The following is a 27,798-nucleotide window of genomic DNA, read 5'->3' as shown; positions in this document are numbered from 1 at the left end:
ACTTCCTATTTCAAGAGGTGTAGGAGGCAGAGTCCCAGCTCTAGATGATGCGCTTCAATATCTTTCTAAATGGCCTAATAATGACATAATAAAATAAATGGGGAATTTTTACTACAATGACATGGAGAGAAGGGTTTTGGTATAAGTGAAGTTGAAGGGAAAGGTAAAGTATTTTTAAGGCCTGGATTGACATTTACCTGCCACCTGTTTCTGAAAGGGAACACCTTGACTTTTTACTCTAAGTTTCTGACATGGTATAGAGGGAAAGAAGTGAGAATGATAAATATTTTGTTTCAAAAAGCCAAATCTGCTATGCTAGATATTTTCCCTGACCCTGTCTAAAACACAAGGCAGAATTTCAATTTTGTCTGTCCCAAGCTTGTAAGTTCTTTTCCTTTTAAAAAAGCATTTAATATTGGATTACAATGTCTTTGACTTACACTGTGATTTTTATCTGTCTGTTCATTTCTAATTATATTTTGGAGTAGTTGGAAGCATTGACTGACAGATAAATATTTATTATGATTGTCTCACAGGTGGATCAGATGGATCAGAAACAAATCTTTAAATCTGTAATTGCTTGCTGGAGTATAAAAATTTAAATCTACATGTTTTGCAGAGTCTACAGTAATTCAGGTCAGAATATTATATACTTATTTAATATTAATGATTATTAGTAATTAACTAATTAATATTAATTATTATGTGGATCAGGACACACTGCAAATGAGTGCTTCTATGTAAACAAAATATTTCAGCTTGAATAAAAAATGGGGAAGAATTACAGTCATCTTCATAGTCATGGATGTTTTTCAGAGAGTCATTAGGGAATTGTTATTCACTGTTCCTCATAAAAATAGACATAAGGGGCACCCAGAGTTCTACTGTGTCTGTCCTGAATTTCTTGAAGCACTGGAAGAAGAAATAAAATATAGGAAAAACAGACTTAACAACAGTCCATTTTGCTCCTGAAACTTGCCTACAGGAAATGGAAACTGTTGAAAATATATGAAATGCATTTTTTTGTGCTGTAAGTGACCAAGCTATCAACCAGGCAATTTGTCTGTAATGTTCACACAGGCATAGGAAAAGCAAAGTAGCAAGAAACATACTGTAATATTTATTGTCTGGGTTTTGGGTTGGGGTTTTTTTCATGAAAAGGTTTTCAAGGGGAGAACAAAATCAAGATATTTCACAGTTACCTTCACTGGTTTAGGATGGGCTTCAGCTGCTTTTTCACATTCAGAATCTCATCAACTAACCTGAAAAATCACCAGCATTAATTTTCAGGAACACTCAATGCCAACAAGCTTTACCAGGTCAGGTCTCAGCCTTTCTGCTACTTCCAAATCACCAGTGGATCTTCCTCAAGGCTCACTGCTCTGAAACTAATAAAACACTCAGCACCATTCTACTGCCTAAAAATTCAGGAGACAGGCAGGTGAACCAATTCCCTCCCTGCAGGGTGCTCAGGCGTGCTGGTACAGAGCAGACAGAATTATTTTGCCTTCATAGCTTGCAAAGAGAATGTAGCTGGTCAGTAACAGATGTTGGTGAAGGTGAGTCTTGTGAAGCAATTAAGAGATGTCACCACCCGAGGCTGACTCAGAGAGCTGCAGCAGAACATTCCTGCTGTGGGGTGGTGGTGGCAATGTGTCAAATGTAATCAGCCCTCAGGGAAAGTTGGACTTGATGATCCTTATGATTCCCTTCCACCTCAGAATATTCTGTGATTCTGTGAAAGTGCCCTTAAATTTTCTCTTCACTGACAGCACCAGCAGCACTGTTGCAGCACGAGCTGCTCTTTTTCAAATCTACTTCATATTTGAGATCAGTGTTTCAGAGCACTCCTCCTTCACAAGTGGAATAGTGCTTTTAGTTCTTTCTTCATATTTCATCCAGTTCTCAGACAGCCAAGTTTCATCCACATTATCCCATGCCATGTTAATGAAACACGTGATTCACTGTCCTCTGTCATGACAGGGCTCTTTCCAACTGTAATTGCATTCTGATTAGCCAATATTCCCCAAAGAGCTTCAGGAACATCAGTGTTTAGCTTATGAATATTTACAATGTAGTTTCCTTAAACAGAAAGAAAAGACCAGAAAGAAAAGAGTTTTCAATATGCAGTTGGAAAAGTCTGCTGAACGTTCTTAAGCATGCATTTGCAAGTACATGAAGAAAAAAGCCAAAGCAGAAATCTTTACAGACAGAGTGGCAGGAGTAAGATTTTGGTGCTCAGAAGGGATTTTTGGGAATTGCTGTGAATTACAACCATAGCTTCCACTTCACAGACCACAAGGCTGGGCTGATCAACTCTACAGAAAAACAAAAAAAATCCCATTAACCTGTATAAAATCAGCCAGCTCACTCTTACTATTTTGGTGTTCGGATAATGCTGTCAGGTATTTGAGTGATTTTTAGGGCTGTCCTGGGCAGAGCCAGGATGCAGAGCTTGCTGATCCTTGTGGGTGCCTTCCAACTCAGGACAGCCTGTGATTCTACAGCTGTAGATACTGTACTCAGTTCTACTGGTCTTGGTGTCTCAATAGTTTTAGAAGGACTCAAGCAATGAAACCAGAGCAGAGTTAGTCCATTAGGTATTGTGGCCCATTTTCAACACACTGATCTATGTTGTATGTCTTGCCTAATTTTACTTTCATATAAATGATTGCCGTTCTAAATCTTGTGCTAGTATTGAAATTGCACATTGACTATTTTTATGAGTTTCTGAATGAAAGAAAGCCTTTAAAAAAATATTGATTCTGTCACTACTCTTTGGGGAGGTTGTTAATGTTTGGGTTTTGGTGATCAGAGTTTTGTTTGTTTCTTTGTTTGTTTCCTTGTTTGTTTCAGGAAGAAATGTACATCTTTACTTGATTACTTTTTTCTGACCAGACAAAACAAAGAAACCAGGAACAAGTCCTTCACCCTTAGCAGACTGTGAGTTCATTCAGCGGAAAAATCACTCCTGTACTTGGTTGGGATTCTGTCCTGAATCCCCCAGTACATACAGGGAAAAATTTGAATTCAGAGACCTCTCTGGAAGAAATAAAGTTTTCTTGACAGATACCTTCTTCAAGTGACACAAAACAAAGCACATAAACTCCAACACCAGTTTTAAGCTTGTTTGCCCTGAGGAAAACAATGTATTTTCAAAATATACATAGTAACCAGACTCACTGGTACTTGGAATGGCATCTGAGGCTTTCAACCCATGAAACCACACGCGGGGCACTACAGAACCCACCTGTAATAAGCAAAGTAATTCCCTTTCACAGGAAAAGGTCTTAGGAAACTCCAGATTTAGCTGAAACTGAATGACAGTCTCCAAAGACTCACTGTGCCCACAAGAGGTGAACCCACTCCTGATGTTGGCTGGTGCTGAGGAGCCCACCAGAGCCCCCTGGCCAGATGGATTCTCCAGCCTCTTGGGTGTTTTTTCAAAAAGTGAATTCTCATGCTTGTGCACGTTTCTGTTGGTTCAACAGCTTTCAGCCCAAACCCGGGCAGGGCATTTAGGGTGCACAAAGAGCTCAGTGAGCACAGTGTAGCCCTGACGGCCTGCAGAGGAGGGGAAAGAGGGTCCATAATCGATCTGACACAGGATTTGAAGGGATACTAAGTAAGTTCACAGATGATACACAATTGGGAGGAGCTGCTGTCTCCCTGGAAAGTAGACAGGCCTTGCAGAGAGAGCTCGGCAAATGGGAGAGCTGGGCAATCACCAGCGGTATGGAATTTTAAAAAGGCAAGCGTCATGTTCTGCAGCTGGGACAGGGTAACCCTGGGTGTAGGGACGGACTGGGAAATGGGGACCTAGGGGTCCTGGTCTATGGCAAGTGGGACGTGTCAGCAGTGCCCTGGCAGCCAGGAGGGACATCCCTGTCCTGGGGGGCATCAGGCACAGCATGGCCAGCCAGGCCAGGGATTGTCCTGCTCTGCTCTGAGCTGGGGCAGCCTCACCTTGAATATTGTGCAGTTTTAGTGACCACAATAATATTTTTTAAAAAGCCATTTAGCTATTAGGGAGTGTCCAAAGGAGGGCCATGAGGATGATAAAGGGCCTTGAGGAGAAGCCATATGAGGAGCAGCTAAAGTCACTTGGTGTGTTCAGCCTGGAGGAGACTGAGGGGAGAGCTCACTGCAGTGCAACCTCCTCGTGAGGGGAAGAGGAGGGCAGACACTGCTCTCTTCCCTCTGGTGATAGCGACAGGACCGGAGGGAATGGCACGAAACTGTGTCCGGGGAGGTTTAGGAAAAGGTTCTTCACCCAGAGGGTGGTTGGGCAGTGAACAGCTCCCAAGTGAAGCGGTCACAGCACCAATCCTGACAGAGTGAAAGCGTTTGGACAATGCTCTCTGGCACACGGTGCGACTCTTGGGATGTCCTGTGCAGGGCTAAGAGTTGGACTCGATGATCCTTGTGGGTCCTTTCAGCTCAGCACACTCCCGATTACGGGTTTATCGCCACCCGCGAGTCCCAAGGCCGGTTTCGCTTTGCCCCGCGGTCCCGCTCGGCGCCGCGGGCGCACGGAGGTGACGCTAAGGGGCGGTGGCTGAGGGGCGGTGGCAGCGGGCGGTGGCAGCGGGCGGTGGCAGCGGGCGGGGCGGAGGGGCAGGCCCAGTGCTCTGCCAACCCCGCCGAGCCCTCGGGACGCGGCGGGAAGGGCAATTTCCCGCTGCGGACGAAGCTTTCGCTTTCCCGCGGAAAGAGCGGAGCGGCTGCGGCTGCCGAGGCCCGGGCCGGCCTGTGCGGGGAGGCGCGGCGCGGCCATGACGCGGCTTGGGGCGGGGCGGGCGCGGGTCTGTCCGGCCATGCCGAAGCGCTCCTGCCCCTTCGGGGAGGCAGCCCCGCTCCAGCTGAAGACCCGCGTGGGGCTGCGGGAGCTGAGCCGCGGCGTGCGGGGCGAGGAGTACCGGCGGGAGGTGTTCGGTGAGCGGGGCGCGGGGGGAGCGCCGGGCCGGCCGCCCCGCCGGGGGATGTGCCGGGCCCGCGGTCGTGGGGAGCCCGCCCCTAACTCTGCTCTGCTCTCCCCCGGCAGAGAGGACTCGGCGGCTGCTCTTCAGGGGTGCCCAGGCGTACATGGAGGGCGCGGCGGCCGCAGCCCGCCCGGCGGAGCCGGGGCCGGCCGGGGAGGCGCAGGGCGAGGGTTCCCGCTGGAGCGGGCAGCTCCTCATCGGCCACGACGGGAAGCTGCGGCGGCGACCCGCGGACAGGGGTGAGTGCCCGCCGTGTGTCACAGAGCCGCGGGATACCCTGAGCTGGGAGGGACCCTTCGAAGGGCAGTTTCTGTCCTGCCCAGCACATCCCCATCGTGCCCACCGTGAGCCTGAGAGCGTTGTCCGAATGATTGGTGAGCTCTGCCAGGGTTGGGGCCGTGACCACTTCCCTGGGGAGCCTGTTGCATGCCAGACCACCCTCTGGGTGAAGAGCCTTTTCGTTATACCCAGCTTAAACCTCCCCTGACTGAGCCTCGCGCCATCTCCTGCCCCTGGTCACCACAGAGACAAGCGCTGCCCCTCGCTTCCTCTCACAAAGGGGTCTGTACTACCATGAGTAGTTGCGTGCTGTGCAGTTCTTCCTTATTGACTTTCCTTAGAGGAAGTGTTAGATTGGAGCTGACGGATTCCGGAACTGCCGCGTGCATGTTAGAATCCCTTATTGTCTCGCCACTGAGCAGAGAAAGAACCAAGAAAGTTGCAAGCGGCGCTCCCTGTGCCTTTGCCTGCCGAGCGCCCCGCGCTGTGCTGCCACCTGTAGCTGTGCGCTGATACGCCGCGTTCTGCTCCTCCCGGGGCTTCAGCTGCTTTCCCTGCCTTGCTGTAAAGCTCATCAGTTCCTTACCGAATCTTTTCCAAGCTGTTCCGCCCGTGGGAGCGTCCAGAGCCTGCTCGTCGTGTGTGAGAACGGCCGATGTGAAGGAGGCGTGCGCGCAGTGTGAGCGTTTGGTGTGTCAGAGCTGCAGCAGGCTCTGCAGCTGCTGTAACACGGTTACCTGCTCTTTGTGCTCCACTGTCGAGTAAGTGCCTTTCGAGTTTTGAAGCTTATTTTAATTATATGTGCCCTAAAAGTTGGATCCAGTAGTTATCTAGCACATATGCATAAAGAAGTTAAAATCTTCCCATGCTTTAGCATCAGTAAAACTGTCTGAAACATGCAAACCAAGATGCCTCTCCGAGGCAGTCTAATCAACCTTAGTGTAAGCCTAGTTTAGCTTCTTATTAAATGCTGTAGGAGGCAAAAATTTCTCTAGCTTTCCTACCAGCAATGTAGCATGCTGGCCAGTGCTGGATGCATGCACTCCTAAGGAATAATCTTAATTTTTTGCCCTTGTTGTCAACATTTCTGTGATATAAAGAAGTAGTGAATGTGCTGTGTGGGAGTCCCGTGCTTGCAGTCAATAATGGAATAGAATGCCATTGTTATGTTCCAGAAACAGTAGGCACACTGACTTTGTTTCTTTTGGTTTTTTTGTTTTGTTTCTTTTCCCTAGTTATGGTGATGTGGGAGAGCAAGTTCTCTGCAATGGTTGTTCAATATTTCAAGTCTGAAACTTGATGAAATAACCCTTGTGGCTAAAACGTCCATGAATTTCATGAAGTCTCCTCCTTACATCTGGTCAATTAATCCTTTTAGCATATGAATTAGTTATGAAATTTATATGTTTTATATCTTTATATTGTACTTTTAAATACTGTAGCTAAATAAACATTTATATTTTAAAGCTTTCTAGATTATTTTGAGTTGCCTTTCTCCTTTTCCCTAGCTGTGATATGCCTGTCTGGAAGTGACCACTCTATGCTCTTACCTGGTGTTCCTGATGTAATACAGAATTCAGAATGTTCTCTCCGCATGTTGGTCATGTTAGGACACACTTTTGTGAGATCAGAATAGAAATCAGTTGCTCCTTCTGTGCTTTCAGGTGAGTGTGAATCCATTCTGGACACACATTTTCTTTGTGAGCTAACTAGGAAAATCAGCCAGGCCTAAAGGCTTTTCCAAATAAGTGAATTTGCTGATTCTGATTAAGTTTTTCTTAAGCTATCACAAACATCTTGTTGTTACTTACAGCTTGAATGGTTTTAATCTTTCTATGGTAGTTTTGATAGAAAGAGCAATAGCACCCCAGGCTTGGAGCAGAAAAGCTTTTCTCAATATTGAATTTTCCAGTGCCTTCACTGAAAGGTCTTTCTTGGAAAGCAACTTGTCTGTGTGAGTTGGTCATCTACGCTGTAAACTTCATATTGTCCTGAATACTCACTCAGAAATAGCTCATGAAGTGCTCTGAAAAATGGTCAGCACTCAGGTGTACATCTCCATAAACCAGCTCACTCCTCATTTTCCTTTCAAATCGCTGCAGAGGCTTAGTACTGTTTGTGATGTAGGAGTGAAGTAAAGTAGTACTTGACAGCCCCTCAAAGTAGTTTTCTTTTACTGATTTTGCCATGTTTCATAAAAAAAAGGGTTTTCATTTGGTAAGCCAGTTATGCCTAAGAGAAATCTACAGTGGTCTTTATCTCAGGAAAATGCTGATTTAAGTGGCTGATTTCAGGCTGTAGGATAAAAGGAATAGATTTGACACACACAAGAAAAGAAATCTTTGTGGCACAGCTAATGGTCTGTCTCAAATTCTTTGCCCTGAATTCCTGAAGCAAATCCTGCCACTCATGTTTCCCAGTCTTCTCAACTGTGATTAGTATGTTTTGGGTGGAATAGCCTTTTTTCACCTGTTTCTCTCCACTTCAGCTATTCCTATTTGAAGAGATGGAAAGGCCCTTGCAGTGCAAGTTGAGAGCCTGACTTCTCCCTCGTGGAGACACTTTTATTTGACATTCAGTTGGAAGCATTCTGGGTACTTCCATGTCAGAATACTGCAGCTACCCAAAGAAAATGGTAAATACTTTAACAAAGGGTAGGGGTGGCTGTTGCTGGAGAGCAGCACTTCTTCATAGCTTCACTGGCATGGCTTTGGATGTATCAAAAGCCACAGTGAGGTGCAGGATGACATTGTTTTTAGCCTGTGTAGCACTTTGTATAACCATACAGAGACACTTCAAAAGCATTTGTGCCCTTTAGGGTTTCCTGAGGGGTGTCACATCACTCTCAACCATCTGTGCCAGCCTAGACTGACCATCTGTGCCAGCCTAGATGTGCTGATGGATCTGGTTAGTTTCCCTGTTCTGCATGTTTTGGAGCCAGCTGAAGTGGGAGACTTTACTGGTTCTTACTCCAGCCTTCATTCTGAGCACCTGGAAAATGTCTCTTATCTTCATCCCTGTAACAAAAAGTCTCAAGTCAGGTGAGTAGTGAAAGAATTAGTTGGAATGTGCAGGAATTCCACAGCATTATCTGTCTTTTCAAAGCTGTAAAAAATGGAGTCAGGATGGTGGCAGATCTCTGGTGAAGTTCCCGGCTGTCAGGTATCATAGGGCAGACAAAAATGTTGCTCCTGTGACAATCGTTTTAAACCACAAAGCTGAGTTTTATGGATGGGAAAAACCTACAGCCTACAGCATTTAGATGTTAGTTTTAGGAAAGAGTTTTAAAACTTGGCTTTGTTTCATTTGAAGCTTTAAGCAGTGAACAAAAGTGTTTTTCAGTCAAGCGTATTTTTCAGACTGAAACCTTTAAGTATGTGTCTGCTTTTCTTACTCTCTCCTGAGGGTGAGACTGAAAATAATGTGTTGCTTCTAGGCTCTGGGAGAGATGAGACATGTTGTTTACAAATGATTTGTGTTTCAAACTAGCTGATAGATATGGGTTTTTTGCTCATTTAGTCACTGCTGTATTTCACAGAAAGCTGTCCTCTGTAAACAATGACATGAATTTCATGGCTTAATGTTCTTATTTGTTATCCTCTAGCTGCTTGAAAGATGGTTGTGCATTAGGATAGATACCCAATGTGGTGTGGAGAGCTGGGAGGAGAAAAGCAGTAGGGTTGAAAGGAGGTTAGAGGCTGGGAGGAGCAGGGCAGGAGCAGCACAGAGCAGTGTGGCCAACTCTTGCATGGGGGTGGTGCATCATACATGTAAGAAATGGGGTTTAGTGGTTACCACATCCACTTCTCTGGCTTCAGAAGGCGAGAAAACTGCCTGTGTCTACCAAAAGACTCAAATATTATTCAGGAAAGTTCTTCTAGTCCTGCAGTTCTCAGATAAACAATAGGAGGTAAGGCTGGGGATTTTTTGTAAATCTTTATATTACCTACAGAGAAAAAAAACCCCAAACCTGTGTAAAGGGAAAAATCTTTGGGTGAGAGGTCCAAAGGTTTTTCTCTTTGGCTGATTAACTCCTCCTCACAAGGCCCTGTCTGTTGCTACTGATCATAGAGTTGTAATAGAGTTACAATACAACACCCTAGGACTGTAAAGGAGATGCAGAGAAAATGTCTGGTTTATTAGTTGAGCAGAAAATTGGGTTTAATACTGTGCCTTTTTGTTATCATATGTTCTTCCCCTCCTACTCAGTGCAAAGTGTCAAAAATCAAAGTTTGCCTGCTGTTCCAAGGGAAGGCGATCCCCTGAGGAGCCAGCATATTGATGGGTAAAAATATCCTGCAGTAATGATTTTACAGATGGATGAGAAACTTCTGAGGCCTGTATATCATTACTGGTGACATGTCTCAGAGAGCACACTTTTATGTTTAAAAGGAAGTCATCTGATCTGATCAGGACAAAGCAATTTCTTTTAAGACTAATGTATGAGTAAATTCTAGAAATGTTTGGTTTCATAAACACCAGATATTTAAGGACAGTCTAAGGTGGTAAATGTCTGCAGTAGTCTCCAGTATCTGCAGCCTGTATTAGAACAAACTCACAACATTGTAAAGACGCTCAGTGAAAATAACAAATACACTGGATTTGTCTCCTTCAGTAGCTTTTGTCCTTGTGTGCATGGTAATTCCCAATTATTTTGCAGTTCAGGCCAGAAGTCTGCTTTCTTTCCAAGAAGAGAGTCATTCTACAGGTGGTCCAGACAATGTGAAAAATAAAAAAATGTTAGCTGTCCATTCTGTGATTGATGTGTCTTTTGTTTAATACAACCAGCATCTCAGCTTCTTCCCCTCATTTTGTTTTAGTGTCCTACACATTTGGGCCCTGACTTGTAGGACTTGTAGCCACTTCATAGCCTTTCCTTTGTATTTCTCTCTGAACAGGTGATAATGACATGCAGCTGTATTTTATCTTAGTGCAGGGCACAAACCCCAGGTTATGCAGGTGTGAGTGAAAGACAATGTCCTTTTTTTCCTTTTGAATATGGGTGAGACATTTATGCTTTGCTCCTGTGCTGTATTTGCTGTGATCAGTTGTGGGACACTCAGCAGTGGCAGCAATCTGCAAAGGACTTAAATCTGCTGAATCTTTCTTTGGGGAGGTGCAGCCAAGTAGAAGGGAGCAGTAGCTTTGTCCTTAGGTTTGTTAGGTTTGATTATTTTGAAAACACACAACTGGCCTCTGGTTGGATTGGTTAGACAGCAGCCAGCACCAGGTAGCAGATGCCAGCACCAGGCAAGGAATAAATACTTCTCTCTTTCACCATGCTCCCTACTAGTCATTGCATGATGGCTTTGGGTTTTGACAGGATCAAACTGGATTAAAAAATTGAATCCTAGCAAAACTTAACTGTCATTAAGCTCCCACGTATGGAGTATGTGTACAAACTTGCACATCCTGCTGCTTTGTAACTTTTGGTTAGATGTAATATTGTTTCATCGTGGCAAACCCTGCAACTAAAAGCTGTTTGTGCTGCCTGTACTTTCCCACCTGGATTCCACTAGTGCTGGACATGAATCCCTCAGTGCTTGGAGAAACTCCAGTTGGTATAGAGTGTGACAGAATATCTCCACGGTTCATTCTGTGTCTGTCAAGCTTTGTCCTCTGTTCCTTGCAGTGTTTTTCCATTGGTTGTCAGACTAAGCTTAGCTTCCAGGCTCCTGCAGGAACGTGTGGGGTTTTCCAGCCAAAGGGAGGAAAACCTCAACCCATCCAACAGCAGCACTCAGACATGAGCAGAACAAAACTCCTGCAGAACAAGGACTCTAGAGCCAAACTCTGCAGCACAACCTCGGGTGTGGCAGCTTGGAAAATGAGAGGGATGTTGGGAGGCTCTTCCCAGAGAGCATCTTTCTCCCAGCAGGCTCTTAAATGAGGACAGGTAAGGCTGAAAAAGACCAGGTGTACCCCCATGCTGAGTTACCTGGTGCTCTTTCCTCCACTCTCTTTAGGGCTGTTCATTACTGAGAAGGGGAATGTAGCAAAGCTTTGAACATTGTTTTTAGTGAGGCAAATTGGTTAGGCTATTAAGAGTAGCCAAGAGGCTTCAGAAAATGTTTCTTTAGAAAATGACCAGGAACATTGTAATTTGAAGACAAATACTTCTTGTGGATAGAAAATTGGAAGAAAATTATTCTAAATTACTTTCTATTTAAAGTTATTAAAAGTGCAATAGGGTGAAAGTGATCATACACTGTTGTATATTTTAATGGCTAACATGCACACACATATATAACTCTTCCTTTTTTTTAATAGATATTTTATTTTGACAGATATTAAAAGACCATACTTTTTACGGTTGGTTGCATTTTGAACTGCTACAGTTGTAATACAAGCTTTAATATTTGCTGGTGGTGTGTATTCTGGGCTTTTGTTATCTTGTTTTCTTCCTCTGGGAAAAGCCTCAGCTGGAATCAAATTATTGTCTTACACTTTTATTACAAGTTTTTAGTTCTCATGGTTGTGATTTGCATTAAAACCCTGTGATAGATGTTAAGTTACTGATCTCTTGCAGAGCTTATTATTTCCTGAACATTTTGTGATTATAGGATTTACTTTAAATTTTAGGATTTATTTAATTGTATTTTCTTACATTGTTTTATTCAGGTATAATAGTTTAAATCATGATCCCTTTTCATTTGTTCTCTAAGTACAGATGTTTTTCTGTTTCTCCTTTCCCTGACAAAGACACAGTTGTAGGTTCTGAGGACAGGTGTGCCCTTGATAACCTGCACAGCCATGTCAGAGCCCACACGCTGTCACCAGGTACTGTCCTGATCTGTTCTGCACGATTTCTCTTGAACTTGCACTGAATTCCAACAGCTGCCAGCGGCTCCTTGTGCAGAAGTGCTCTTTAATCTGATTAGAGGTTTAAGATAAAACATAATCCCTCCTCCAACCCTCTCAGCAGAAGTTTCATCTCCAAGGCACATGGTGGCAGCACGATGTTGGGTTTGTGTCTATTGTTACCCAAGTTCTTGGGGTTTTTTTCAGGTCCTCACTGCTCGATTGAAACTGTAGTAGTTGGAATACACGTCTGGGGAGGAAGTGTGTTTTAAAACATCCCCTTCATAAACCTGTAGGTCAAAACCAAATGTTCCCAAAACAGACTTTTTTTTTTAAATTTAAAATCCCAAATACTTTGTACCATTCATAAAATATGGCCAGAGATCCAGAGCTGCTACTGGTGCACACAAGGTTTCCTGGCCCTGGAGACCCTACAGTGCAGAGAAACAACACAATAGAACAAGAAGCCTGGTGACTTCCAGGTCACACATGGGGCACATCTGTGCTCTTCAGAGTCTACCAAAAGCACAAGTATTTCATAATTCTTTGAGGGCTGCAAGGCTGCGTATTCAGGTGTGGTGCTTTTGGATACACTTAGGGGTTTATAGTACTGTTGAAACTCTTCAGCACTCTGAGATCTGCTGCCTTCTTCTGTTCTCCTGAGCATTGATTGCTGCTGTCAGAAATGAGGAACTGGTACAAGGCTATGTGGTCTGAGTATGTCCACTCTTACATCCTGTTTACTCTGCTAGAACTACTGATATGATGAACCTTACTCATACCCTTTGGTGTTTTGGTGGGATGTGCTGTAGAGTGCAGCACTTTGCAGAGTATTGATTCCTCAGCCTAAACAGATTATTCAATTTTCAACCAAGTAGTTTACACACAGAGTTTAATGCACTTTTATGTGTCTTGTCCCAGCGAGTTTCATTTTTGGAACTTGGTTCTCCCACGCTTTCTTGCACTGAGTAATACCTCCCCAAATGAGTAATCTGATTGTTCTGATTTCTCTTTCCATGACAGCAAGATTATTTACTGCCCCAAAATGGATTTTAAAGTGTTTTTACATGCTGTAAAAACAAGCTTAGAAACCTGGGACTCTGATCAGTTTGGATGACCAGTATAAGGAGTTAAAGTATGGCAAAATGTAAGGCTGAAAATATGTAGTCTATGTGCAGATTTTCATGGTCTCCTCCCAAAAATGTTAAAAGAAGAAAGCCAGCTTGAATACTTCCTCCATAAATTGTTTCCTCTTCTGTTGACTGGAAGTCCTCACTTCTCTGAAAATGAGAGAACTTGGTCTCAATTGGGCGTAGTCACCTGTACTGCTGCTTACAGAGCTGGTTTAAAGAAATTTGTGTATTTAGATGAGTCACAGGAATGCAGGAGCTTTCTTACTCAGTCAGGGCATGGAGTAAAGAAGTATTATAGAAAATTGCTTTATTCCTGCAGCTATGGATCAGCACTGCTAAACACAAATTTCTATAAGTCCTGAGAATACCTTTTGTTCCTCACCTATCTGATACTGGAGTGTGCTGTCTTGGTGAGACCAAGAACTGGAAGTTATTGTACATCTTGTTAGAGGGACTTTCCTTCTTCACTGGTATGAGACTTCACTCTCTGTTTACTCCGTGCACTCTCCTACATCCCCCTGTTGTGTTTGGGATCAAACAATCACAGTTTTTCTTACATCTTGCACTGTCTTTGTCCCTTCTGTGCTGATGCTGCTGCTAAGAACACAGTGAGGAGAGCCTGTGCACTTCTGTTCCCCTTAGAACTAACAAGTTTCACATTTGTGAACTGCAGTGCTTCTTGTTCTGCTGAAGAAATCATCAGTGCTCATAATGCTGTCCCTTCATTGCTGCTGCTGGTTGTAATCTACTGCAAAACAACATGATTTGGGGTTCTTTCATCTTTTCCTAAGTGCAAGGCATAGTGGAAAGTACAGCTTAATATGCAGGAGCTGTGGCTTCAAGCTGTATCTGGAATGTCTGTGATATTAATTCCAAACGTGGTCTCTTCTGCCCAAGTTAAATGAAAACTTCCATCACGATGAATACTGCCAGAAATGAGAATACCCTTTGAAGTTTAGTGGCATACATCACTTGGACATGAAAACTAGTTCAAACCTCAACACTTGTTCTCTGTATTTTCTCAAGAGTTTCAGTTCTTGTGAGGCCTTTAACTCAGAATATTTTCTTAGTTTGCTTAACTCCTGCTACCATCTGTTGTTCAGTAACAACTCGGAGCCAAGGCGGCTGATGGAGATCTGAGTTCTCCTAGATCAGCACTTGGCACCACGAGCTTTTTCACAACCCAACAAGCAGTTCCAACAGCTGCATGCATGAATCACTTAAGTTGTAGTACCCTGCAGCACCCTGTAAGAATGGATTTTGACAATCTGGTCAGATGCCACACAAGTAAAAGTGTGATGAACTGAGCTCCTTGGAAGGTGTGACATAAATTTAAGATTATTATTTTGATACATATTTTAATGTAACATGCTCCACAATTTCATTACTGTTCAGAAAGTTTTGGGACTAGCTAGATTGCATGTGAGAGTTTACAATTACTGAAAAAATTCAGTGGGCTGGGGGGTGTGTGTGTTTATTTGTTGTAGCAAACTACTCTGACACATTCCCTGTGGCATTTCATATTACTGAGAGACAGTTTGCCCCAGCAGCAGTACAGCTCTTCACGTGCTTTCGAGTCAGTCTATATTTAAACCTGTCTCCAGCAGTATTTTATTTCAGTTGTTTTACTCTGGTTTGCTTAGCTGTGGATGCATTCTTGATCATGATCTGTGTTTATTGAAAATTTGCTGCCACAGAACCATAGAATCATTTAGGTTGTAGAAAACCTCTTAGTTCATCAGATCCAACCATTAACCGAGCACTGCCAAGCCCAGCACCAAACCCTGTCCCCAAGTGCCTCATCAACACAGCTTTTAAATACCCCTAGGGATGGTGACTCTACCATTCCCTGGGCAGCCTGTCCCAGTGTTCATGTCCTGCTTTTCCACAAACACTGCAGAACATCCTTTCACTCAGGGTTTGGACTCAAGGGCACCTCTAAAAGCCTTGCAGGAGGCTTGTGTGGATTCCTGGCTGGTTTCACAGCAGGCAGCTGACTGCACCAACACCAAGCCCAAGGGACCAGTGTCAATCAGCCTGGTGTCACTGGGCAAAGTGGGCTGCACAGCTGAGGATCTGCCCCTGTGTGTAATTTGTGTTCTGCTCCAGTGGTGTCATTATTTGTTTAATGATAACCATTGCTTTGGCTGAGTGTTTAACACGAGGCCGTTTACAAAGAATTTATGGAGTCCGTATGTTTGGATTTCACTTAGCTGCCCAAATAAGGGGGGAGGGAGCAGAATGGAGGTTGATTTTATTTTGAACCTGCATCTGCAGACTAGCTGGAGCCAAGGAGGGTAACTATAGGATGGGACAGTGTCATCCAGGAATAGGGTGTTAAAACTTCTTGGGCAACTTCCACAGAGCTGCCTGGCAGGAAATCCCCCTCAGTTTCTCTTAGAAAATGAGATCAGTGGGTTCCCAGGGGATAAGGTGGGCTGGAGGCCAGAGAAGGGTAGCTTTCTGTGGTTCTGCAGTAGGATGGGAAAAGACATGGTTAAGTCTTGAGTTCCAAGAGTTTTATCAATATTGTTGAGTTGGACTGCAAGCCTTTCACACCAGCAGAAAGGGGATAAATTGGTCTCAGGATGTACAGGCTGCAGACTGAGGCCATGAACTCGAGGATGCTGAAGTAGGTTGGTTTTAGTTTCCCACATTTTAAAGAGTTCTTGAGCATTTGTAGGAGTTTTAAAGAGAAGATGTAAATATTTCCATCAGCAATTTTCATTTAGTGTCTTATCAGGTACTTAACTCTACATTTATAGAGAGCTCTAGATAGGTTAAAATTGATAATTCATACCACAAAGCAAAGCGAAGCAAGATAAAGGGCAACAAACCTTCTGTTTCATTTTCCCCAGGTTTCTTACATTTATCAGCTAGAAATCCACACAAATTTAGGTATGCCATGTAACAGAAATGGACGCCAGACAGTAAGGGGTAATCAAATATTTCTTTGAAGCAATCTCTTCCCTTCTAACTCCACTAAAGGAGCAAGAGTGTGTGACAAAAGGCACTGGGCATGTTTCCCCCTCTTACCTGCAGCAGAATTGCTATTAAAAATATCAATAGGAATAGGGAATCACTTCAAAACTCAGTGGGAGACTTGCTCTTTTCTTTGTTTAGGCCAATATTTCATGCCAAAACATATCAGTCAAGAGTCTACACGAAACTTGAGGATATGAGTCTGAACAGAGAGTGTAAGTGTTCTTATGGATTTGGGTCAAATGAAGTCTTCACAGTGACCCAAGGAGCATCCAGCATGAGGAAAATAATTATTTAAAAACATACTCTGTCAGTTGATAAGCCAGCCTCTAAAAGGGACTGCAGCAGATGAGAAACAGGGTAAGGCACAAAAAAAGAACTAAAGTGAGGGAGAAGAGGAAGGAATCCATTGTTTCTTGTCTGCTGGGAAGAGACAGGAGGATGATGTCAAAAGGCAAATAAGGAGAACTGGAATTCTGAAAAAGCAGACTGGAGAAAGGGAAAAGGGACTCAACAGTGCAGGCTGGTCTCTACAGGTACCACCCAGCAATCTGCATCCAACCTCAGTGCAGCAGGGAACTGAAAGCCCACCTCCATGTGCCAGCTTTTTCCTGCTCCCAGGAGAGGAGATCTGCTCAGCAGAAGACAGATGGCATTGCCATTGCCTGTGCTCCTGTGGGGGCTTTTTCCAGATGGGGAGTTGGAAGCTTCTTTGTGCTGCTCCAGCCTTCCTGTGCAGCAGCCCTCGGGTGCCTGGGGCTCCACCAGCCTGCATGCCTGGATCTGGTGCTGCTCAGACATGTGCAGCTCAGCACTGAGAAAATTTCAGCTCAACCCGTTAGGAAAGTGAATGGATTTATATCCTGGTTTTTCTTCCTGTTTGAAGTGTCCTTGTTGACTCTTCCTTTCTTGTAACGTGCACCTGTGTTTTGTTATTGAGGGATTGCTAATAAAACCTGAGTTACTATCAGTGATGTGAAAAGAAATTTGGCACCACTGTTCTGCACAGGGGAACCCCAAGACACTGAGTGACCACCAGCCAAACTTGGTGCTTTCCTTCATTGCTGGGATGCCTCTCCTCCCTCAAACAGGGCACAGGTGTGACAGGTTTCTCAAAGTTACCTCAAAAACCACTGGGCAGTCCAGGAAGCATCACCCTCATTACAGCTCAGTTTGCTGCTTACTGGAATTTTTTTTAAAAGATCATTTTAAATACCAAGCAGCCACCTTTGATCTCCACTTCCTTCATGTTGAGCAAGTCACCACAGAAATTAAAATCTTGGAAAGGTAACCTGATTTTAAGTTTACAGTCAAGTAAAGGGAGATACTAAGTTTAATCCCTTTATCTTAGTTACACATTAAATTTATGACCTCACCTGAATAAATAAGTACATTTTGTTCCACTTCCTTCCACTTCCCTTCCTCTGCAACTTTCCAGTCTGCAGTTGCTCCAAGAGGCTTTGTTCTGTTTTTACTCAGTTTCATTTTACACTCTTTACTGGATTGTCACCAGGTATTCCTGTCTTCCTGTTTAGTTTCATTTCTCCCAATAATATCAGAATAAGGAACAATCACAGCAGCTGAACATACCACATGGAAAACTTACTGTGTGCTGCAACCACCTTGATAATATCACTCCATTTTTTGTTCTTGAAGTTCATTGAAGGGCTCATGTTTTGATCTTTCTACATAAAGCCTTTAAAAGTCACTGGAGCAACTTATCAAACGTGAGAAAAGTTCATCAGCTATTTAAAAAAAAAAAATCACTCAAGTGCTGTATCATCTCCAGCCCTCCTTCTCCAGTGTGTGGGAGAAGGTGATGGAATTGTTCTTCAAAGTCAGATCTGCGCCTCACTGAATTAAAATAAAAAGCCAATTTTGGGGTAAGGAGCCTCTAAAGCACAGCAAGTCCTAATGCAGAGCAGGATCACAGAATTACAGAATCAGCTGAGTTGTAAGAGACCCACAAGGATCATCGAGTCCAACTCCTGGCCCTGCACAGCACCATCTCCAGCAGTCACACCCTGTGCCTGAGAGCATTGTCCAAACACTTCTTGTGCTCTGTCATGCTGTGGCCACTTCCTTGGGGAGCTGTTCCAGTGCCCAACCACCTCTGGGACATCACCCTCCTCCTAAAAGGGGAAATACCACTCAGTTTTCTCCCCTTGTCAGGCCAGAAGGAAGCCCAGAGTATCCAGCCTGCCTGCATCCATCTCAGGCAAAGCAAAGCAAGTGTTGGTGTTCCTTTTGTTCCAATTGCTGCACTTTAATAAGATGAAGGAAGAACAGTATTAATGATTTTGCCTTTCTCTAAAATAGCATGTTTAAGAATGGATTTCATGCTCATTTTAATCCAATTTCGATGAACTCTCAGGCACTCTGCTGAAGATCACAATCACTATTTTTTGTTCTGTTAGATTTTCTCAGTACTATACAACTTTGTAGCTAACAGCATCAGTACTGTAAGGACACAGCAGCACAAAGGAATAGATACAGGGAGTTTACAAATAACTACAGATCACATTTGGGGGTTTGTGTGTCCTCTGTGAAGAATTTTCACTCCCGCATAAAAATAATTGTATCTTCTGCAGGGTGAATGTATTGTATGTGGAGAATTTGAGAGACCTTCAGAATGCAGAAAATACAGCAACTGCTGTATTTCCATTTATCTTCTTGAAACAAACTCAAAGCCCAGATGAAATGCAACATACAAGCAGTTACAGTAACCTGACAGAAGGCACAAACAAAGTGTGGAAACCGGGGTTACATTTAACACGAAGCCCATCTTTGGGGGAAGGCAAGAGAAATCCAGTTAGAGGCAAAAAAACACCCATGTGAAGCAGCACTTCAGCAAAGGGGAAACAGAACTGAGTTATATGCAGGCTGAAAAACCACAGACGGAAGTAGAGTTTTTACACATGAAGTCCTTGATTTGGACCTCAAGAAAGAACCCACTGTGCTCACAAAACCAGGGTGGTGACCAGTTACAGAAATTTTAAAAAGTGTCAAGCAGGAACTACTGTCACAAGTTGCATTTGCTTAAAATGATTTGGGACAGAGAGCAAGCAGTCATCACCTGATTAGAATGCAGCATGTGCTGCAGCAGACAGCAAGCACACGTCTGCACACTCAGCTGCAGGGGGATAATAAGCTCCTGCTCGCTACAGGCACTGTGTGTTCCATGCTTGTTACTCCTCGTGGCAATTAACCTCCCTGTTATTAAAAAAATTGTGCTCAAAGTGGAAGACAAACACTCATTTGCAACATTGAAGAAACAAGGTTCTTTACATTTGCCTGTTTCTGTGTTTTTACCTCTGAAGCTCTTATACAGTGAAATAAATCAGACCTGCTAAATTGTAATTTCCCAAGCTTCTCAGGCAGAAGGTCAGTACAACTCACACAGGCACTTTCCATGTGTGGGCTCCTCTTCTGCAACTCTGTCTCCTCGGAGTTTGCACTCCCACTGTGGGTTGTGACCTCTGATCTGAGACCATCATCCTACTGCCAGCTACTGGAGATAAAAATCTGGTTTGGCATGTGCTCTCTCAGAAGCAGAGGGTATTTTCTGTGACAAAGACTGAAAAGGCTCCACAAACACTCAGGAGTATGAGAACACAGTGCTGTTGTACCAAGCACTTCAATATATGGACACAATCCAGAGCAGCAAAGAAAATTCGCCACAGGTTAAAGCCAAGACCATCCAATTCAAACAATCGAGGCAAGTTTTTGCCCTCAAACCTCAAAAAACTATCATAATTTCTCAGGTGGAAAACTGGGAACGAATTCAAACAGCAGCTGAGACACTCGAGGCCTGTATGAGAGCTGGAGAGCAGGTGGAGGTCACCTGCTGGAGGGGTGAAGGTGCAGAAAGGAAAATGAAGAACAAGCAGCTTATTTCACTGGGAGGGGAGTGAGAGGTCACAGTTCGTGCAAAGTTGGGAATGCTATAAACCACAGTTATCTTCATCCAGTTTAAAGAGAGAACAGCCTGTCATATCCTAATAGGATTGTACTGAATGTTTTAGTTACACCAGAGAATACGAAATGGAATTTGTAGAATTACCTGGCTCCAACCCATGTCTCTTAACCCCGAGCAGCACTCAGAGCAGTGTGTCTGTTTCAACCACTGCCCAGCCAACCTCATCTCTGGACTGCACTCAGAGGCACATAGAGAACTACAAGTGATTTATGTGCTCTTGCCAAAGGTTTTCCCCCATTTTTCTCCCAATCTGAATTTACAACCAAGTTTCTGGGCTGTAACAGATATAATACCAGTGTTCAGAACCTGGAATGCATCATCTTTGCTGCAATGTGCAACACCAGAGCAAGATGACATTTGTCAATGCCAGAAGGGAGAATGAAGAGGTTCTGGCTGTAGAGATTGTAAGAAAATTTTGAGGTTTCAAATCAAAGAGCTAAAGAAACATGCAAGATTTAAGCAGTCTCTGCATATATGGTAAAAAAATCTGAGAATGACACTCAGGTCGCAGGTTTTTGCAAAAGGATTTTCTGTGCTAAATTGAAATGTAAAGAACATATTTTATGTTTGCAGACAGACAGCTGTAAGAGCCATCATCATTCAATTATGGACAGCAGATAAGGTGTTTTGACCAATTCTCTGGCAAAATGAGGGCAAGTGTCCAGAAGACCCAGCATTCAGGTATGGCCTTCACAGGACTCAGCTGCTAACAATACTAAGATTCACAGAGATTTTTGGCAGCTTTTTTTTTTTTTAAGTTCCATTTTATGTAAGAGAATTAAAACAATCCATTAGCAACAACTGGCAGAAAAATACTGTTCTGAGGCATAATCAGCCTCAACAAAACAACCTGATCTGTGCCTGCTCCTGCACTTGACAGAGCAGATTTTCCTGGGGCAGATTATGGTAACCTTTGCTCACTCGTGTTGCCTATATTTGGGTGCACGAAGTTGTGTTAGTTCAGAACTTGTCACGACTTGTAGACTTACAGAAGAGTTTCCTTGGACTTCGTCCCTGGGCTGGCTGGAGGCTCGGGTGAAGACTTGGAAGCAAAGGAAGGAGAGCAGTTAGATCAGATCAGCCAACAGGATAGGCTGTCCAACACCAGTCCCTACAGAGACACAGATCTCTTTTTCCCCCTTCCCTCCTTGCACAAAACATGCAGTAAATTGCACTGGGAATTACAGCTCATTCTTTGAACCAAAAAACATGTTGGATGTTTAATGCCTTATCAGAGTTGCAACTCCTGTTGCTTAGTCTGAAGCACAGTGCAGTTTTTCTCAGATATTCATATCTTCTTGTTTGTATTCTTGTTTGAAAAAGGACATTCCAGCCTTGTAAGCACCTCTTAGCTGTGATTAACATTAGTGCCTCAGGAGTGTTAGAGATTGTACAGCACACACTGGCCCGGGTGATGAACAGAAATACCTTTGCAGATCAGGGCTGTTGCTGGCACCAGGAGGGAAGCAGAACAAGGCCAGGCCTCACTCACCTCAAGAAAAACTATTTCTGGCATGGTGCATTTCACTGAACAAGCGTTTTCCAAAATTATCTCTTCATAATGATCAGCACAGAGATGAAACAACTGAGGAGGAACAGAACAGCCTGAATCCCTCAGTGATATGCACATCAAACTTGAGAAACTGGAGCAGTTGTTGCATCTCTACAAATTCAGAGGGCTCCTACAACAAGAAATAAGAACCTAACTTGTTAAAGCAATTTTATTTAAGTATTTGGAGGGAAACTTTCATATCATAAGTAAAAATACTAGAGTTGAATGTTGTTAAAAAAAAAGTCAGGATGATGGGCTCTCTGTGCAAGCACAGCAGTTTCTGATGGAGAGGGGAAGAGAGGGTTTTCATAACATACTCCCAAAAAAAATTTAAATGCTACTTAACTGAAATACATGTCATCATTTTTTATACAGTCAAGAGAAAGAAAAAACAAAAAAAAGCGCAGTTTAAAGAACGCAACCTACAATGGAATAACTTTATTCGCAGCAGAGACAGAATAAGACTGCTTTTATGAAAATTACAAAGAAACATGATACAACAAAAATAGGGTGTGGGGAATGCCCCACTAAGATTAAAAATGAAAAACAAACAAAAAAATTCACTTTTTGAACACCATTATTATTCAAACACATATGAAGTTTCAACCTAGTTTTTTTTTATACATGGGAAACACTGTTAAACTGAATCTTCAAGAGTGAGAAGGCACCATGAACTGTTGGTTGATACCTTTAATGCACACTCAAGAAAGAAGAAATGATCTGGCATGATGCAAAAATTCACTAAGTGTTTATATATATTCATATATCTTTCCGTAAAAAAAAAAAATTGGCAACAAGTCATTACTTCAGTGCCAAAATGTACTTGTGTCTGGCTCATGAGGATGATTTCTCACTTAGACCTGTGTGGTACTTCTGTACAGTGGTGGAAGTGGGTGATTTTGTGTTGTTGCCTTTCATATTAGATCGGTAAATCAAGCGTTTTCTAGGTTCTGAGAAGCCAATCCTATGAAGTATTCCTAAGTTCTATGCAAATGGAATCATTAAACGCACTGTCTAGAAAGAAATACTCATCTGTATGGCGTGGCAATCCCACCGGATTCAGTTTGATATGTAATGTCTTGTAGCAGATGTTATAACAAAAATAACTTTTGCTTTTTGATTTACCTCACTGAGGCCATTAATGCTGTTCCTATAGTTGGTATTCTGGAGTTGGATGACACTTCACTGCTGTCCAAAATGAGTTTGAACCTTAACCCTCCAGAGTTTGTTCACTTTGTTGCTTATATTATTGCACTAGCTACTAAAGTCTTATATCTTCCTATATAAATCTAATTGTTCAGAGTGCAGATTCTGTATTTAGATAATGAAGTGTATGAAATAAATAAAATAAGGGGATTTTTCTGGTCAGAGTTGCTGATATGTTGAATACCTTAATTATTTCTAAAGTAAACAGTTTTGGTGTATATTCTTAAAAACCTATGGTCATTCAGCATAAAAGCCTTGACATAATACTTAAAGAATGGATTTTGTTCTCCTTCTCAAAAATGCATCAAAGAATTGTTTTAAATACAGAATCTGTGAGGCTTCCTACAAATTCGTCTAAGTCGTAATACAAACACAGTTTGTAACTCGATAATATAGAAAGTTCTCTAGTGTCCATTGAAGTAAGGTCCCCAAAATGCAGTCTGTTTTGTTTCTGAATGGCAAAACATTAAGCGGTTCCACTGGCTGAGTAGGAGAACTGAGGAAAATGAGGTCTTCTCTCATTATCTACACAATCCATGCTGTCATCTGAAAGAGGAAAAAAACCCACAAACATTAGCTAACATTTGCTACCTTTTTCATTTTCAGCAAATCAACAGTAAGATAACACATGGTAAAGTCATTTCAGAAAACAGTTCTTCAGAAGTCCATTTAAAATTGTGAGGAGCTGCATTGCTTAAATACCTATTCATTGTTCTGAATTTCTGGCAATTGCTGTTTGAGAGCATCAAACATGTTCAGTTATCACAAAAATGTTGTATTTTGAATGAATATGGACACTAGTCTGTGCTCAATTAACTGCTTGTATATACACAGTGCATGTGGATTTGGACATGTGCAAAACTCATTATCATCATGAATTTCCAGTGGGAATGTGCAGATTTGGAGGAGACAACAGTACAAATAATTTCACTCTTATAAAACAGGTTTTTCATTTTGCAAACTGGAAAAATGTGGAAAGTTTCACATCAATTTACCAACTTCTTGGTCAAGTACATATGGAAAACCCTCAAGTTTAAACTGATGCATTTTCATATGGGCTGGAGGGACCCATCATAGCTAATTATTTCTGGTGGTCTGGAGAACACAGTGGGAAACATTTGGAAAAACTTCACCTTGGTCAGGAGGAGTGATTGTTATCATCTGTGCTGTAAATTCTTCATCAAAGTATCTTGTATCTGTTTCAGATGTAACTTGTGGCTTGAACGGAGGTACAAGCTAGGAAAAGCAAAAGAAAAAGTGTCCATTTACAGGTTCTTGCAGTGCTGTTTGAAACAAGTAGAATTTGACATAATGATAAGCTACAGAATCTTCTTCTACATCCCTAAAATGTCTAAAACACACCAGTTCACAAAGAAGGAAGTAAATATAGTAAAAAATATTTATTTAGGTGTGCACTTCCTATTAATGGGGCATTTAAGGCAATTTTTTCCCTAGGATTTAACTGCATAAAGAAAAACTTAGACTCCCAAGATTTCTTCAAGTAATAATATGCTGACTAATGTTTAAAAATAACAATATATACTGGTTCCTCACGTAACTATATGGAAATTGTCAACTTCATCTAGTCGGATTTATACTTAAGGAGGATGAAAATGAGTAAGAAGGATGATCAGTGATACTAAACTGATAGCTAACCTCGTGTATCACCACAACAGTTGTAAACTTCACCAAAAAGTTTCAGCTATAGTGTTACTGTGTCCAAGTAGCTCATGCTGGAGGTATGACCAGCCTGGGAGTATCCAGGCCAAGGCAACAGCAGCATTAAGCTTTAATACTCCTGGTCCCCAAAAGCAGTTTGATGTCAACTCTGAACTTGGAAAACCTGGAGTGCCTACAAAAACCTGAGCCCAGTAGCAGTGAACATCCTCCTCTTGCTACACCAGGAGCTGCGCTAGTTGGGGTTTATTCCGGAGACTCGCTTGGGCAGACAGGCTGGAAATCATCCATGTGTACCTAGGCAAGCTCTGGCAAGAGCAGCTCCAGATGGAGCAGAGCTGCCTGACTGGGGCTGGAGGAGGAGCGCCTGGGAAGCAGGATGGGGAGCTGGCTGCATACAGATGTACACACTTGGAACACAGACAACTCTGGAGGGCAGTGCAGCCAGGATTCAGACCTTGCTCACCTTCCCCTGCACGGGGCAGCAGAACCAGGTTGTAAACAGTGCTCTGAGCCCTCCCAGCGAGCACAGAACAGCGCTGGGATCCTGCTTGCCCACCTCCGGGGTTACACATGGCCATCTTTTAATAGCACACAGCCACAGCGGGCAGCAATTCAGGAGCGTGATTGAGGAAGTGTGTGGCTTCCAATCCCAAACTGCAGGGAAAGCTTTAGCAAGGCCAGCAGTAAATTGCTCCAACTGGAATTACGCAGTGACCCCGAGACACTTGCACAAACAAGAATGACACCGACAGAAATCACTACCTGGAAAATATCAGCAGATCTTGAATATACAAAACACCTCTTCCCTACCCCCAACTTTTCCTCTTGCTTGGATGTGAAGAATCATTTGTTTGTCAAGTTGGCAAGTAAGAAAAGCATGGGTTTCTAGCTCCCTATCCCCAGGATCATCTTTCTGATCTGTTTTGAGAGCACCCAACAGTGTCCTGTCCTACAAACAACAATCCAATGAAACACCTTCCTTTTCTATGTATGGACTGTACGAAATGTAGTCCATATACAAGGCAGTGTTCCCATATACAAAGAAGCATTTACTATTTAAAATCAACCTTTTAAAGATTAAGGGACATATAAGCTGTTTGTTACAAGAGAGCATGATTATAGTATATATTCATAATCTTTTTTTAATTACTCACAATTCTGTGTGCCCAAGAATAGCTTAGAGCTGAGCACATTATCCTAACAAAAAATATTAGGCCCCTAGAAGTGGTCTTTATGTCTTGAATTGAAAAAGGAAAAGGAGACAGGATATCGCAAAGTCAGGAGTCACTCTGAGCCTTGCAGTCCCCCTGAAGCTATCAAAGAGGGAATTCTTTACATTATAATGTTAATAACACTTCTCAATCAAATCACACCAACATATTATATGCAAAAGCCTTGTGGAGCATGAGGATTCTTCTTTCCTCATGTAACTCTATTCTCTCTCTCCTTGTAGCAGTTTCTGCTTACTTCTCAAAATGAACCTGGGTTTGTTTTTGACAGGCTGTGCATGTGTGTATGTGAAGCTCTCTGTCCTTTTAAGCTAATGGTGGATTTGGCACTCACAGTGCCCCCAGTTGCTCTGCTTGCTGTGCACAGCACAGAGTGATTTAGGACTTGGGCACTGCAGCAGACACCTGAACTGAGCACATCAGAATGGCTTGGAGCAGCAATCCCAAGCCAGCACACATGTGGAATGGGCTAGCACTGCCTGTATAATTTTCCTTTTCATTTTAGTATCTGTTAAAAGCAATTTGAGACAGATTATGATGCACCCACAAGACATCTTTTCCCCTAGCTGTCAAATTCTGAGCGCTAAGCTGGAAACAGAGGGGAAGCCGCAGAAAGCTTTAACGCTGGCTTTAACAAGCAAATATGTCGCTTTACTGAAAATCTGTCACTGCAATAGCTCTGCAGTTCAACTGGCAGAGAGGTGCCACCTGTAGCCTCCCACGGCTGCAGACCAGCATTGGTACCCGCAGGCTCATGCTGGTTTAAGAGAGAAAAAGGACCAGAAAAAAAACCCATGTGATTTAAATCTCTGTGTGTATGTTTTACTTGTGGGTGGGCAAAATACTGCAAATTAAATTGTACCTTTATCTGCACCAGAGACAGACAGCATTCTTCCAGGTGAGTCTAATAAACGTTTTAAATTTTGGGGACAACCCCAGTTATTCAAAGCTCCTTACAATTTAAAGCAAAGCTATGTTTTCAGAAAGCTTAATTACAAAGCAAGTATTCTGGATTACCCAAGCCCATATTCACACACACATTCACATTACTGGTGATGGTGGGTAACCAGGCTTAGCACACAACACCTCTCAGCAGCTGATAAAATCCAGCTTTAATCCATGGGACTGCACTTCAGGTAAATGCTGGAAGAGCCTCTTTGGAGCACCCAGAATGTAGGCAGCAATTACCCACAGGGGCTCTCCATTGCACAGCAAGCCTACTTCAGATGCAAACACTAATGGGACATGAGCAAAGCCAGGATCTAGACTCCTTGGATAGGCCAAGATCAGGAATAGTTGCAATTACCACGCAGTTTTCTCTAAAATATGCAAATATTTGGAATTTCATGGTAGCTTTCAGAACAATCTGGATCAGTACCATTATGGGACAATTTATGAAGGCTTTCTCAGTCCTATAGATAAATACATTGTCTTCAGCTTGTGTGACTTCTCTTCTGTTTAGGGAACCTGGACTACCACCAAATAACAAATAATTCACTCAAAACATTTAAGCCCCATTACCAGTTTTTTACCTTAAACTGCATAAAACCAGCAAACCCCAGTATTGACAAGCAAGTATTCAGCTTGTCAGCTGGGTGAAAATGGGGACAACTTCCTGTTTAGAACAGGAATTCAGACCTACTTCTTGTTATACTGAATAAACTCCAGGCAACTCCCTCCTGCCCTCATGACTGTACACAGCTCTCCCTCAAGGGATGCTTTGAAAGGGCTGAGGTCTAAAGTCTTATCTGCACTTTCAAGGCACAAAAACGTATTTTATGATTTTTTCAGTTCCCTGTAGCCACACAGATCTGTGAGGAAGTGAAAGAAGAGAAGGAAACAGAGCCCTCTCTGTAGCAGTATACAGGCACTGGACAATTCTCCCATTACAATATGGGAACTCAGTTTCTGCCAAGTTTCTTACCTGCTCCCACCAGCTGAGAGACAACTAAACTGTACTTAGAGATCAAATGAG

The 27,798-nt window shown here is 42.9% G+C and overlaps 2 protein-coding genes across 8 annotated transcripts in view; one reads left to right on the top strand and one right to left on the bottom strand.

The window, feature by feature from the left end:
• The first annotated feature begins 4,589 nt into the window (after positions 1–4,589).
• Positions 4,590–17,147, top strand: SIVA1 (SIVA1 apoptosis inducing factor). Of its 6 annotated transcripts, none has more exons than XR_014852419.1 (5): positions 4,590–4,935; positions 5,045–5,221; positions 5,863–6,022; positions 6,770–6,925; positions 9,922–17,147. XR_014852419.1 is itself a non-coding variant. In XM_085061215.1 (4 exons), the coding sequence occupies exons 1-4, from the start codon at positions 4,776–4,778 to the stop codon at positions 6,792–6,794; spliced, it is 522 nt and encodes a 173-aa protein (XP_084917341.1). In that variant the 5' UTR covers positions 4,590–4,775; the 3' UTR covers positions 6,795–17,147. The 6 variants fall into 6 exon arrangements, 2 of the variants coding, with proteins under 2 accessions (XP_084917341.1, XP_084917340.1); XR_014852418.1 differs by having other exon boundaries at positions 9,471–17,147; XR_014852416.1 differs by having other exon boundaries at positions 7,750–17,147.
• A 4,968-nt stretch (positions 17,148–22,115) lies between these two features.
• AKT1 (AKT serine/threonine kinase 1) overlaps positions 22,116–27,798 on the bottom strand; it is a 77,636-nt gene continuing 71,953 nt past the window's right edge. For both annotated transcript variants that reach the window (XM_085061212.1, XM_085061213.1), the window contains exons 13-14: positions 24,048–24,150; positions 22,116–23,460 (exon numbers count right to left, since the gene is read on the bottom strand). In XM_085061212.1, the coding sequence (XP_084917338.1) occupies positions 23,381–23,460; positions 24,048–24,150 (183 nt within the window). In that variant the 3' untranslated portion in view covers positions 22,116–23,380. The remainder of the gene's footprint in view (positions 23,461–24,047; positions 24,151–27,798) is intronic.

The sequence above is a fragment of the Lichenostomus cassidix genome, chromosome 5 (assembly GCF_008360975.1).
Source record: "Lichenostomus cassidix isolate B80296 chromosome 5, HeHo_3.0, whole genome shotgun sequence".
Taxonomy (NCBI): domain Eukaryota; kingdom Metazoa; phylum Chordata; class Aves; order Passeriformes; family Meliphagidae; genus Lichenostomus; species Lichenostomus cassidix.
The sequence above is the reverse complement of the archived record's forward strand: the minus strand, read 5'-3'. Positions and strand labels throughout refer to the sequence as shown.

Excerpts from the sequence above, each read along its gene's own strand:
- SIVA1 (XM_085061214.1), top strand. The coding sequence starts at position 4,776 with ATGACGCGGCTTGGGGCGGGGCGGGCGCGGGTCTGTCCGGCCATGCCG. Across the intron at positions 4,936-5,044 it reads GTACCGGCGGGAGGTGTTCG|AGAGGACTCGGCGGCTGCTC; the intron begins GTGAGCGGGGCG and ends CTCCCCCGGCAG. Across the intron at positions 5,222-5,862 it reads GCGGCGACCCGCGGACAGGG|CTGTTCCGCCCGTGGGAGCG; the intron begins GTGAGTGCCCGC and ends ATCTTTTCCAAG.